Source organism: Mus caroli, chromosome 5, assembly GCF_900094665.2.
Source record: "Mus caroli chromosome 5, CAROLI_EIJ_v1.1, whole genome shotgun sequence".
Lineage (NCBI taxonomy): Eukaryota > Metazoa > Chordata > Mammalia > Rodentia > Muridae > Mus > Mus caroli.
The window spans coordinates 100,046,846-100,061,478 of NC_034574.1; the positions used below are offsets into that span (position 1 = coordinate 100,046,846).

The 14,633-nt window shown below is 45.9% G+C and overlaps 1 protein-coding gene across 1 annotated transcript in view; it reads right to left on the reverse strand.

The window, feature by feature from the left end:
* Positions 1-14,633, reverse strand: part of Tgfbr3 (transforming growth factor beta receptor 3) — a 180,037-nt gene that overhangs the window by 39,493 nt on the left and 125,911 nt on the right. The window contains exons 5-7 of the mRNA XM_021163025.2: positions 7,583-7,766; positions 3,178-3,346; positions 1,419-1,566 (exon numbers count right to left, since the gene is read on the reverse strand). Of these exons, the coding sequence (XP_021018684.1) occupies positions 1,419-1,566; positions 3,178-3,346; positions 7,583-7,766 (501 nt within the window). The remainder of the gene's footprint in view (positions 1-1,418; positions 1,567-3,177; positions 3,347-7,582; positions 7,767-14,633) is intronic.

Here is a 14,633-nt window from a genome sequence, read left to right on the forward strand (position 1 = left end):
TACAGATCACATGGAAGGTGCAGTGGGCAGAGGATACAGATCACATGGAAGGTGCAGTGGGCAGAGGATACAGATCACATGGAAGGTGCAGTGGGAAGAGGATACAGATCACATGGAAGGTGCAGTGGGAAGAGGATACAGATCACATGGAAGGTGCAGTGGGCAGAGGAATGCTGAACCAACGCAACCCAACTCTCCTAAATTCCAAACGTCTACAATCCATTTTAGCTGTTAACGAAGATGGTCAATTAACAATACATTAAAAATTTGACTCTTACAAAAGAGATGCCAAGGAGATCTCTCTCGATCTCTCTCTCTCTCTCTCTCTCTCTCTCTCTCTCTCTCTCTCTCACACACACACACACACACACACACCACTTTGCTCCAATATTAAGCCAAATCGGGTTGTTTTTCCCCCTAGTTATATCTGAGATGAGTTTGATTTTACCAAACTTTAATCAACTTTTCAACATGAACCTTTGCCTTGGCCTGTCAGCCTGCAAGGCCCCTCACAGAAGCTTTGGGAAGCTACGTTAGAGGTAAGCTGGTTACCATGAAAGGATCATGTGTAGTGCATATACATGTGTGTGAGTAGGGTGCGCATATGTGTTTGTGGAGGTGGGAGGTCAACATCAGGTGTTTTCTTGAATCTTTATCTGCCTCTCTCACTGAACCAGGAGCTCACCAAGCCAGCTAGGCTGAATGGACAGTGACCGAGCTCACAGGGTTCTTTTGTCTTTTGACTTCCACACTCCAGCCCTGGGATTATACAGCTTGCAGGATAAAGTCATTTACTGAGTGAGTACCAACCCCCATCCTATCTCACCCCATCCCATCCCATGCCACCCTCACTCCTCACCCCCTCCATATACACACAGAGCCCAGAGTTACTTTTCTGTCAGAGTGTTACTCCTGGAAGTTGGATGCAAGCCAGATTCACCCAACACCACATATTTATCTCAACAGGGAAGTCTACAGCATGGGCTGGGGTCAGCTTGGTTTTCCTTCCTCCCTATGCACCTGGTTCCAGACTGTGACATTGACCCCCTAAAGAATATGCAGACATGAAAAATGTTCATTGCTTCATGTTTACTAAGACTAGAGAAAGTACACTAACTCATGTCAGAACTTTCATAATGAGGTAACTGGAGTTCGGAGAGCTTTAAGAACTTGTCCAAGGCCATAATTTTTAAGTAATAGAGCCAAGACTCAAACCCAAGTCCACAATGCTCCCTAGGGCCATGTTTTAGCCACGACATTGACTGTCCAGCAGAAGAAACAAAGTATAGGCTACAGAGTGAAAACTAACAGAGAGCTTAGAAAATTCAAAGAGGCAGAACCTTTGCAAAAATAACACACACAACCACAGTTTAAGTTATTGCTGTTTAAAAAGACCAAGAAATGAGCAACCAACTTACAATAACTTTCAAGTTTCCCTTGACGTCAAAAGACTTGATCACCCAGTTGACAGACTTTTTGCACTTCAAGATCAGGACGAGGTTTTTGACCACCTCAGGATCCTCTCGAGCAGGTCGTATGTCAATTATTATATCCACCTGGAAGGTGCTGTGTGTGAAAACCAAAGGCAAAGTCAAGACCTGAGCCAGAAGGCTGCCACTGCTCCAAGCCTCGTGTTTCCAGTGTCTGGCCAGTTGATTAAAATGCTGGCGTGGATCCCAGGCAAATGACATGTGCAAAACAGATTGCTGTTGCACGCTGAACAAAACGGGTTTACATAACAATAGGATCGCAGGCCTGATGCTAATTAGTTGTGTTTCTCCTCTCGAGAGGGGGGAGGGAGGAAGGCTCCTCAATGCTGCATCAGCTGAAGGGACTTGAACACCAAGGGAGTTTGCTTCTGAAGCAGCATTGTCTGTGTTCAAGGTTCTGTGCCTTCTCCCTTTGTTGTGGAACTTCTAAGTCCCTATATGCTGAAGCCCTTCAAAGCCTGATGTGGGTGGCTGAGGCTGGAGGAGGGAAGGGGTAGGAGGCATGCTAGCACATGCTCCAGGAAATGTCAGAATAAATAAAAGGCCAAAGGCCTCTTGCCTTACGTAAGTTTTGATTACCGCATCAGTAACAGTTAAATAATCATATCTGCACTTACTTTCCCAAGCTTCTGTATATAAAGGTATTTAAATTAGTGGTCAAGCAAGCAATTGATACAAAATTGATGAGCACAATACAAACTTCTAAGAACTGAGCATGAGAGAAAATGGTTTTTCCTAAATGAACGTTTTACTAAACGTTCCGAATTTGAGGGAAGAGTCTGTCGTGGTTTCACGTGTGAGACACAATGATCAGAATGCCTGGCTGAAGGTCTGCGCACTCTCCAGGTCCTTCCACAGAGTTCTGCACATGGCATGGAACAGATTCTCACCCAATCTGTAGTCTATTCAATTTTGAAATGAAAACTCTATTACACGTCTCATTTTCAAAAATCTCTCTACAAAAAAACTGGCAAAGTTTGAGTCACTGGCCCATATGAAATACAGGTCAGGGTAGAAAATTATTATTTTTCCCCCTCCTTAAAAACAACAACAAAATCTAATTATTTTCATAGGGAGAATCAAACTTCCACAAGTGTCAGATTGTGGTATCTATCTAATGGATCCTTGATGCATACCATGAAGATGCAGTACACACACACATGGATACAGACACACACAGACACATAGACACACAGACACACACACACGGTGCATACGTACTCTGAGGACATTATAAATATAACTGAATCTAAAGAGGCAGATTAAAATGGTAACTGTGGTAGATAATAAGGCTACTCTGTAACTCTAGTTACATCACTGTTTCAACAGTGATGGCGTCAGTCAAAGGAGATGGCAAAGGAGAACCATTGTCTTAAAAATTAAACCCAGAAGCTAAGAAGGGGCTTCAAGAACTCTCCGGCATATGTATCCTTACAACCACGTGATGATGCAAACCACGTCACCATGCTGAGTGCCGTCCTCCTCTTCTGTGATCCACGCCTGAAGCATGGCTGCTTCCCTCTCTCCAAATAAAGTGGGCTGCTCCCCCCTGTCACCGTCATATCAGGGGAGAACAGATCTTTACTTACATCTCTTCTCAGATTATAACACACACACACATACTCGCACACACATGTACATACATGCACACATGGGTGCACTTGAGTGCACACGGACGGGTGCTCACCTGTAAGGATTGGAGTTGGGGGAGATTAACTCAATGATATGCACTTCCTTCTCATGGGGCTGACTGGACAGGACACACCCTTCGGCGGCTTTGGGTTGAAGGTACTCCGCAAGGTAATTGAGCGAGAGAAAATTTTTCCCTATGTTACACGTGGGAGGGAACACTTGATCTGAAAGTAAAGACAGGGCACTGGGGTCAAACCGGGGAGTTTATGGGACTAGAAGGGAAGGAAAGAGGTGGTAGTGTGACTCAGGCTAAGTCTGAACCAGAAGCCACAAGCCCAGAGGGACCTCACCTGTGGCCTCTGTTACTGCTCAGCCATGCCTTCTACCTTGGCTACCAGGGGCTGTCTGCTGGCCAGGGCTAGTGGCTTCTTCTTTGCCTATACCCACTCCTTTCTTGCCCCTGTTCATCTCTTCTGACCCCTACTGTGTCCTATTCTTTTTCACTAGAGTGGTCCTCTGTCTTTGATTCAGGTCAGAACCACCTCTTAGGATTCTGTCCCTCAGAATCTGATTCAGGGTATCATGTGGGACACGGACATCTTTCCTTTCTGAAGCTCTGTAGTTCATGTCAGCCAAGCCTAAGACTCCCAGCCCTGAGCTGGGGAGTGTAGCTCTGTTGGTAACATGTTTGCCTAGCGTACAATATGCCCTGGGTTCCATATTCAGTATCGTGTATAAGGTTCTGCAGCGTGCACCCGTAATCTCAGCACTCAGGAGGTTGAGGCGAGGAAAATTAGAAATTTACAAGCATCCTTAGCTACATAGCAAGTCTGAGGGCAGCCTGGACTACAGACCTTATCTCAAAAACAAAACAGCAACAAAGATATACAGCTATGAGAAAAAAAAATGACATCATGGCGTATACAGGGAAATGTATGCAGCTGGAAACCTATGTTAGGCGAAATAATCAAGACTCAGAATCTCAATCCTCCCTTTGTCTATTTTCTATAGATAATCTCAGTCACTCCTGTGCTCCTAGACCACAGCTCCTCCACTGGGCTGCAGACTTAAGACTGTCATCTGTCTACCAGAAGGTCCCGACCTAGCCAGTATTTCCATGAGCACTGGCAACATTGAATCCATTTTTAATCCTATAGGCCTCTCCTTGGGCACTTGCAGCTTTGATACAAGTAGCTATTGGTTCTCTGGCCCGCAGATCTTTTTCCCACTTTCACAGTGCTTTTATAAATACCACTGCCTGAGGACTGCTCACCACTTCCACAAGGGAAAAGATATCCCGGCCCCAAGACTCTGAAGACACTCCCCCGTGACACATGCTGTTTACAGAGCACTACACCTGATGGGATTTCCATCTTGTGGCTTAAATGTTTAAGCAGAACCCGAGTGAAGTTGCTGGCACAGTGACAACTGGGACCGGTGTCCAGGAAGTTTTAGGGAAAGCCAGATTTTCAGAAGGGGAACGAACCAGACCTGGCATTTTGGTGAGACAGGCTTGTGTCTTTTAAATTTTAAGGACGGGGTGCTGGGGGTTCATCTCCACATGGAAGCCTCATCTAAAAACAGGCGATGGGCTTTTAAGATTCTAAGGCTGGGCTGACACTGCCCTCCCCAACCCTGCACAACTCACACTCTGGCACCGCAGCTCCAACCACTGCAATGTCCCCAGAGCACCTCAGAGCAGGCGGCACTACTGTAGTTAATATGGCCCCTGCTTGTGTGATTGCTGCAAGAGAGCACTGGCTCAAACATCCTGCATTCTTTTTTGCAAACCTCCTCCAAGGAAACAGCCCACAGCTTAACAATTCAGGCTTTGGAGCGGCCCTCCTCCACATCTGCTAAGGGTTTTTCCAGATGTGCAGATGAAGAATGTGTACTTTACAGCTGCAGCCCTGTGATGCCTCCCCCCCGCCCCCTGTTCACAAGACAGAAAATGATATCAGGCTGCAGGGCTGAAATCTAATTGAGAATCAGGAGATGTGTATGGGCCAGAAGACTCAAGAGACTAGGACCCTCCTGGGACTGTGGCTTGCAGTTCCTACCCAGGTGTGCCCAGCATGCAGCTGGCACATAATAGACACACCGTATAGGCTTCTTGAGTCCACCAACGACGATGTGAAATTTGAGACAAATAGACAAAGATTTCCCCAGGTTGGTGAGCTGCTCGGGAAAATTTAACTGTCTAAAAGCTGTGATTATTAAGGGTTCCAGTCCCACATGCCACTGTCAACCAAGCTGAAGGAGCTGATCACATTTTATGGCGTAGAGTCTCTCAGCTCAAGTGCCTTTCCACATGGTTGGTATAAAAACTTATACCAAGTGCCAAGTAGAAAGGGAACCACAGGCAGGTGATCCGCAGGTAGAAACCTCTTAAGCTTGGTAGGGATGGTGAGAGCAGCAATGAGCCTTGGAAGTCATGCACAGGCTCCATTTCCTGCTGTGAAGGCCTATGCTCTAAGACATGGTGCTCAGATAAGAGCCAGCAGTTTCCACTCCGCTCCTTCACTCTGTCGATAGTGAGTACCAGCACCTGGGTGGCTCATGGAAACACACTTTGCTGACCCCATCCCCCTTTCTAATTTCGCTGGCCAGGACTAAGCCACAAGATGGTATCTCCAACAAGGTGCTCAGTAACAGTGATGCTCCTGACACGGTCGTCACACTCTCAGAACCAGTGCCGTTTGAGCAAGAAGACACTCGTGGCTAGGGTCTCTGGAAAGCTAACCAGTCACCCTGATGCAAAGTGATCGTTGTTAATGTTGCCCGGGGTCTACAAGCTGAACAGAACAGTGGTGCTCCTCTCTCCCCGAGACTGCTCCCTTCCATGGCATGGACCAGTGACTTGGACCCAACTGATGGCTGGAGTCAAGTTTTAGGGGATCGACCAGATTTTACTTGACTGGGCACCAGGTGCTTAACTTGTGCTTCTTCTCAGTGTGGAGCTCGGTTACTCAAGTGTTGCAGATCCTAGGGGCAGGTAACATCTGTGCTATACACACTGTCAAGGAAACGGGGTCCAACATTTCACATACTTCTACTCCAAACTTCCTTGTTCTAACAATCCAAGAACTGTTATCCCTCCATCCCTTCATGCTACTAGATTCTGCTTCAGAGAGACAGGGTGCTGACTTACAGCCTTTATTAAGACATGTTTTAAAATCTCTTTGTCCCAATGAGGCCTGACTACCACAAGAATCTAGGAACAAACTTAGGCTGTTTAAACCCCATTCTCCTCTTAAACCCTCCTCAGGTCAGTGGGCACGTTCTGATCAGCAGCTCACTTTCATTCTGGGCATGTGCTTACGAGGCTAAAACTTTAAGCACAACATCAGGTAACAGCGTTAGACACGGGAGTGAGGAAGTCTACAGTTGAGAACTGGCTTTGCCACTTTCTAGTAATGTGAATCAGAGTACACCCACTTACCCCTCCCCTAAACTCTGTATATGATAACAGAAACAATGCCCCCTTCTTGGACATGTGACAACTCCTGATATGTATCTGCATGTAGTCAACACACCAATGGTGACTCACCATTTACACACCAATGGTGGCTTACCTTTATACATCAATAGTGATTCACCTTTACACACCAATGATGGCTCATTTTTACTTTAAACCAGCCCAGACCCAAGATGGGGGACCAAGCATTCAAAAGCCCCTAACCCCTGCATGACATCTAGGGAAGAGGTGACAGCTGACTGTCAGATTCAAGGGAGCAGCAGAAGAGCAGTACTATTTACACAGCTGATGTCAGCAGGTCCCGTTGACTTTTGAGGGTGGGTGGAGTCCCAAATATTCCCAACTAAAACTGATTTTAAAATGCTTTTAACAAACAGGCTTTCAAAATTGAGTTGTTGGAAATTTTATCTTTCTGCAAGGAACAGAACTTAAAATGCTCTGTCTCTTATCAAAGCATGTGGTTCCTTTTTTCAAGAACTTGTCCTTGTAACAAGCATTAGTACTAAAAATGTACTTGAATACTTTCCCCTTTGTTAATGACTAAAATTTAACTGATCTCTGAATGTCAGAAAGGGACACTGGCCTAAAACATTTGCAGGATCACAGGTAAGAAGCTGCCCCCACTGTCTAACCCATCCTGCCTCCTTCAGTGCATCCCTTGACACTGCTGTTCCCTCTCCGACACTTAGCCACTTGCTTACTCTGAATTCTGTGGTTGACTGTGTTCTAAATCCTACACAACAACTCCTTTCCTCTCAGCCACACTGCTCCCTAACTCTCAGCTGGTTATAACCAGCCCCATTCCTGCAGAAGGAAAAACAAGGAGGTGGTGTAGGAGAAGAGTTCTCATGCCATCTCCTAGGTCTCTGCCAGTTCCAGGACTCTGGAATCCTACCATGCCTGGCTCTGAGCACCTGGACTCAGAAAGGTAAACAACCAACAGTTATAAATCCATCATTAACAGAAGCCATGCAACATTTACCTTCTCCCACTTTAATATAGATGTTTCTTGCTATCTTGAGTTCGGTGAATGATGTCACTGCTCCATATTCCTTTTGGGCCCAGTGTAGCAGATGCTCATTTTCTTGAGGGAAACTCCTTTCCTCTGTTTCTGCTGTCAAGGAGAAGTTTCCTGATGAAAACTGGACCACAGAACCCTCCGAAACCTGGAACAAATAGAACTTATAGTTAATATGACACAGTTACCCTAGCTAGACTTCACCATCATACCTAATTTGTCTCTTCTCTCTGACATGCAGGCAGATGTGGCAGAGGCAAGCTCCCTAAGAGCTGACTCAAGCAATCCCAAACCCACTTCTTCCAGATAACCCCAAGAAGACTTCCATTAAAGGTCAAACTTCTGAGTACTGAATAGTCTCTATGTTGCCATGTCTGTGGACTGACCAGGAACACAGTACCTCTCTCAACACATATGGATACCAGTGCCGTGTCTAAAACTGGACATTTAAGGGAAACACAGCACCTCTCTTGACAAAGATGGACTTTAAAAGTTTTTAGCTATGTCATTTCCTAATCAGTAAGTACTCTTTGCACAGTATGTATTCTAGATTGGGTGCTATCTGTAACCCAGGAATTATTTAAAGTCTTCAGGGGAATGTGTGTGTAGCTTACATGCAAACACTACACCATTTTGTGAGAGACACAAATATCTGTAGATTTTGGTACAGGGAGGTAGTCCTGGAACCAACGTCACGTGAATGCATTGTGACAGAAGACATTACTGTGCTGAGTTGGATGTCACAGAGGAAGTGTGTGTGCAAGTTGGCTTCAGGGTCAGGACAATGATCTCAAAGTCTGATGAGCAACTGAACATGGCTTCCACAAGCTGTAACATCTGCCAACAGTCACCACGACAGATCGAGTGAGAACCATTCGCAACTGGTTTGTGTTTTCCTGAGCATTAAGATAAAGAACGGCCAAGGTGTCCAATTTTCTCTCAATTTCAGGTTTCTCAGCATGGGGAAGAATGCGGATAACAGCTCATTTAGTTAACTTCCAGATTCCCACAGGAACCGTGAGGTCAAGAGCCTGTCAAACTAATCCCAAGAAAACTTGCAAGGAGGTCTGTGCAAATGTCACAGTGTTGTGGTATATTCAGGCCATCCCTGGCCTTGCACAGCATGGTGTGTAAGTAATAACACATAAAAAGGAGGAGCTGGTCAATATGTGGGTGCTGCCGGCTAGTATTCATAAACTGATTAGTTTTTATCAATGCCAATGTGAAAACCCAAAGTAGTTAACAGTGCTCATGAGTCTCAAAACTATACACACCATACATTAAATGTCATATTAACTATTTGTTCTTAGCAAAAAACAAGTTATTACTCAAGAGGCTCTAAATAGCCACACAGTAACAATGAACCTCAAAACAAAAGGCTAGATGATGGCGGGGACTTTGTAACGTGGTTCCCTCATGTACAACTCCATTTCTCCTCTTTATGTGAGTAGACTGGTGCTCACTCAGCTGCTGAGGTATGCACTAACACTTTCTATACAATATTTTACACAATCATATATATATATATACACACACATATATCCACACATATATCCACACATATATACATATATATGTGTATATATATATGTGAGTATATATATGTATGTGTATATATATACCTACATATAAGTTGTTTGTTTTTGAGACTGCTCTTGCTAGCTCTGAACTCTTGATCTCCCGCTTTAGCCTCCCAAGGGCTAGAATTACAGGCATGTGCCATCATCTCTGCCACGGCTGAAGCAGAAAGTGCCTCAGGAGCTGCTAACTATCCTAACACCCAGACTTACTAGACTTTCCAGTGGGCCCAGCATCTCTGGGTGACCCTGCTTGGTTCTGTTAGGAAACACCTCACTGAGTGTTCCATAGCATGGAAGGCAAGCACAGACCCATTGTGAGTACCTTGCAGATGGCTCTCTACCAGTGACTCTCAGCCAGGGATCATTCTATTCCCCAAGGGGACATTAAGCAATGTCTGTCAAGAAATAATATTTATTCTCATAACCAGGAGGGGGAGGTGATACTGGCATCTCTCCTAGCCATCCTACGATGTATGGAGCTGCTCCAACAAAGAATTATCCAAGATGCCACGACACTGAGTCTGAGCAAACTTGCTGAAGACACTGGGAAGCTTGTGGCAGTGATAATGGAGTAATGACCAACTGTCATTACTCAACATTACCAAGTGTCATTAGTAGCCAAATATCTGCTCCATTCCCCAGTATGAACCCCTAACTACCCCATTTTATGATGTATATCAGGTTTCACTCTTTTTTTTTTGTTTCAATATTTATATACTTTGTGCATGTATGTCCCTGGGTGTGTATTGAGGTCAGAGGACAACTTGAAAGGTTGTCAGGCTTAGCAACAGGCACCAACCCTCTGAGCCATCTCATAGGGCCCTGTGGGTTCTTAACATTTAAGGAAGCCTTTCTGGTCTGTACTGGTTTAGGAAGCATGGAACTAATCATTAATAAACTGGGTAAAAACCATGTCCTAAATGGACATCGGCTGTCCACCCACTATGTGTCAGGCACAACCCTGTGCCTTCCTCGTGCCTCTCACATCACAGGTAATGGTGGCTCGTAATGGTCCTCGTGCTGCTTAAGCGAAGCCACTGTGGAAGCTCTAGCTTTGACCTGGTTTTAATGTTGTGTATTCATGTCAAAGGTCAATAGCCACCTTCCTGCCTCACACTAACCATGCCACCCCTGGGCATCACTGTTGGGGGTGCAGCCATGCCTCAACACCGAACCCCAAACCAGCCTCACCAGGCTTTGTGACTTTTGCCCTGCAGTAAAATTTTCTTGCTTCTGAAAAGAACTTAAATATTTTTATTCAACTTGTCACCAAAAGAACAAAACCCACAGCAGTGCAGAGCAGGCCTTGACCCACCGCCAGCATCGTTCTGCTGTGGAGGGAAGGATCTCTATGTGTTTGTTGCTTGTGTCCTTTTGCATATTATAGCTGTACAGTTTAACTTTGGGTTTTAAATACATTATGCAAAGCAAAGTGAAGAGATGCATCATACTGGTGCATTCCGAGGGCTAGAAGAAGAGTGTAAATAGGAGTCAGTCGTAGTTCGGGATGCAGCCTGAAGCCATTAAAGAGCCATGTGATGTGACGGCCGCGGGGGTAGGGGGGCTCACTCAGGGGTTGCTCCCTGCCACACACCAGCAACCCTGCCCCAGTGCAGTCTTCTCTCCAGGCAGCCCCAAGGTTCATAAACTCAGAGCTGAGGAATTTGGAAACAAAACGCAGTTACCGCCACTCCTCAGGCACATTCCAATAAGGAGGAAGGGGAGCTGCCAGGGGCAGGGAGGTGTCCCTGACTACAGGTCAATGGAAATTTTCTGCTTTCGAAAGTGGTTAGTCAGCACTCTCCCCTCAACCACTAGCTCCACAGGCCCTGCAAAGGCTCCTCCCAGCCATGATGGAGTTGTAGGAGATGTTGCTCACGGGTGGCCCCCATAATCCTCAGGACTAGAAATGACTATGATTTCCATAGAGAAAGAATCCCCAGAGAGACTAATAGTCTCCCTTGGCACCAGGGCGAGACCTATGCACGAGGCTTGTGCCGCCAGTCACAGTGGGCTTCTGTTCCAACTCCTCCAGAAAGAGCCCTGCACGCACAGCCATGATAAGTTCCTTTCCTTTCCTTTCCTTTCCTTTCCTTTCCTTTCCTTTCCTTTCCTTTCCTTTCCTTTCCTTTCCTTTCCTTTCCTTTTTTCCCTTTCCCCTTTTCCCTTTTCCCTTCCCTCTTCCCTTCCCTTTCCTTTACCTTCTTCCCCCTTCTCTTCCCTTCTCCTTCCTTCCTTTCTTCCTTCATTCCAAAATGATGATGTTCATTCGTGTGTGTGTGTGTGTGTGCGTGTGTGTGTGTGTGTGTGNGTGTGTGTGTGTGCGCGCGCGCGTGTGTGTGTGTGTGTGTGTGTGTGTGTGTGTGTGTGCCTGCACATGTGGCATGAAACACATCCGGAGGTCAGAAGACAACTTGTAGAAGCCAGTTATCATCCTCCACTGAGTGGATCCCGTCGCCCTTACTTGACAAGCCATCTCTCGAGCCCTGTGCGCTCTCTCTCTCAGATTTATTTTATTTATGAGTACACTGTAGCTGTCTTCAGACACACCAGAAGAAGGCATCAGATCCCATTTCAGATGGTTGTGAGCCACCATGTGGTTGCTGGGAATTGAACTCAGGACCTCTGGGAGAACAGTCAGTGCTGTTAACTGCTGAGCCATCTCTCCAATCTCCCCCTCCCACCTGCCCCTCCCTCCCAGCTCTCTTTCTTCCCCTAAAATTCCCCTTTGGTTTGCTGATCTGAGTCATGCCTACCAAGTCAGAGAGTTCATTCCTTGTTCTTTGGTAACACAAACCTTTACTGGACTTTTGTCACATGCTCATACTTCAGGACAATATTCTTGACGTCCTCAGCACCCCCAGACAGCATGGCTGTCAAATCACTACCATGAACACTGAGGCAAGACTCAAGGGTTCTTTGAATGGGTGGGTCAGACTGAATTAATCCATGGTCAGTGGAGATGAGGTCTAAATCTATTTCCTTTCTCAGCTGCGGGAGAGATGCTGGATGGCCCAGCCTCTGAGCCAACAGCTGGTTCCCATGGCAACCAGCTCCCAACTTGAGGTCACCCATCAGCCACCCAGTTACCAGCTATCACATTAACACAGCAAGATATCACTTTGGGGACACCAAAGCTTTTAGGAGATGTGTGACAGACATAAAGAGCAGAGATTAATCATGTTTCTTGGTATTCCACAATAAATAATGTGAAATTATTGTTTCAAAAGAATGAATGGTAGAGCACAGGATTTTATAGTTGGATGGAATAACAGAGACTTCCTTTTTACTCCATCTCTGTTCAGGGTCCTTTGTCCTGCTGCTTCTCTTTGTAATTAAAAAGAGAAAAATAAAGTAGCCAATCCCATTCCTTCACCCGTGTTCCCTTCCTAAAATGCAAACGTGCGATAATACAGAGAAGTTAAGCATCTTAATGTAGCACATAGCTGGGGAAGAGGCATCTCTGACCCTCCACCTCCATTTCACACCACTCTCCCACATGCCCTGAATTCAGCCTAAAGAACCAATCACTGCTGCAGAACGAACGATTCCATCCTGGGCCTTCTCTCCTTCTTCCCTCCCTGGATCACTCTGCTGTGGCCTCCTCACCTGGCCAGCAGGCTCCTTACCTCCCACGCCTTTCTCTGTGAGGCCTTCCAGGCTCCCTGCTCTCCTCAGGACCTCCTGCCCATTCCTTGCCTCAATAACAGCTCCTACACACTAACACACCTGCCATCTTCCCTTGACACAGAACGCCCGAGGGCCAAGGAAGCAAGTGTCCATTGTGAATTTTGCTAACTGGCTCACTGTGTGGTGCAAGGCAGGGTTCATGATTGCTGGTTGATGGGATCCTTCTTGATGTCACTTACAGGAAAGACCACTCTCACCCCAGTGGCCAGTGCTTCTTGCTTCCCTGCCTTCTCTCCCAGAAAATGACTCTCAACTAGGCTTTCAAACTAATGATTTGATTTCTCACCTAATAACTCTAGCTAAAAACCAATTACTAAGGCATACTTAGCAGCTCTGTGTCTCCACCCACTGAACTTTCCTCCTGCTTTCTAATTAAAACCCAACCCCTGACATTCCCTGACATGACAGATGTCTTCCTGTGGGAATGCACCAAACACTGAGCTCCAAGGACCTCCACTCTCAGCAAGGGGCTGTTGAAGGGACTAAGTGTTTTGTGGTCTAACCAACCCAGGGAAGCTGGGGTGCACCTGAGTCCCTTCCTCACCAGAATTTTCTTTCCTGCTTGAACTATGCACAGCATTGGTATTTTTAAATTCAAGTTATGCTACCAACCAGACTTTTTTTTTTTTTTTTTTTTTTTTTTTTTTTTTTAAGAGCAGAACATTACTCTATCTGCCAAGGTTGGGAGTTTTATTACAAGAACTTACGGCAAGGCTACGAGAGCCAAGTTTATTATTTTTTCTGGATAAGATTCAATAACCTCATCCAAAAGTACATGAAAAAAGAAAAAGCAGAGAAGGCATCCAGCCTTTTGTTTCCACACCTGTGTTCCAGCTTAACTCTTCAAATCCGAAGCGGACTCACATATGCCTTGAAGTGAGCTCACAGGCCGGAGCGAAGGCCGATCCGTGGGAGACTCTACAGAGTCTTCCTGGAAATGTGCTGCTTCATGTTTGCACTGATCTCAGCAGGTCAGCATACACTCCCCAAGTCCATTCAGTCTTCAGTGGGGGAAGAGCAGGGGAGCTCTGCTGTGACCAGTGCTGCAGCTGCTCAATGCCTCTTCTAGTCCCATCCTTCCGTTTCTTGATTCCACCCATCCCCACCCACCTTCAGGTGAGCACCCCAAATACACATTCAGGTCTCAGCAGACCACCGGAGACCATCAGGTCTTGCCCTTCCCTCTCACATCCCCTTTTTCAAGTTCATTCACATATCATCCTCAGAATGCAGTCTCACTTAAACCTGCCACACTGGCAGTTCTGGGTCCTCCATATTTCCTTGTGTGTCATTTCTGTGTATCATTTCTATTGTATCCATCACTTTCCAAACCCCACAGGATGTATCCATTTACTCTGTTCTTTGTGTATCATTTCTATTGTATCCATCACATTCTAAACCCCACAGGATATATCCATCTATTGTATCCATCACATTCTAAACCCCACAGGATGTATCCATTTACTTTGGCCATCTCTCATCTCTTCCTCTGGAGCCTGGAATGCTCACCCATGTGGTGCCAGGACACATCCCAAGCAGTTGGGACGTGAAGAGGACCAATAAGACAGTAAGTGTCTAATAGAATGCACCTTGGAATTCAATTGGCTGGCTGTACCTGCCACAAGTTTTGTGCTAAGGGAAATTCTGAGGACATATTTAGGAGCAGAGAAACAGGAGCCAATGTTACAATGTACTGTGAATGTCAGAGACTCTAGGAAGGCTATCTTGACTCCCATTCATAAATT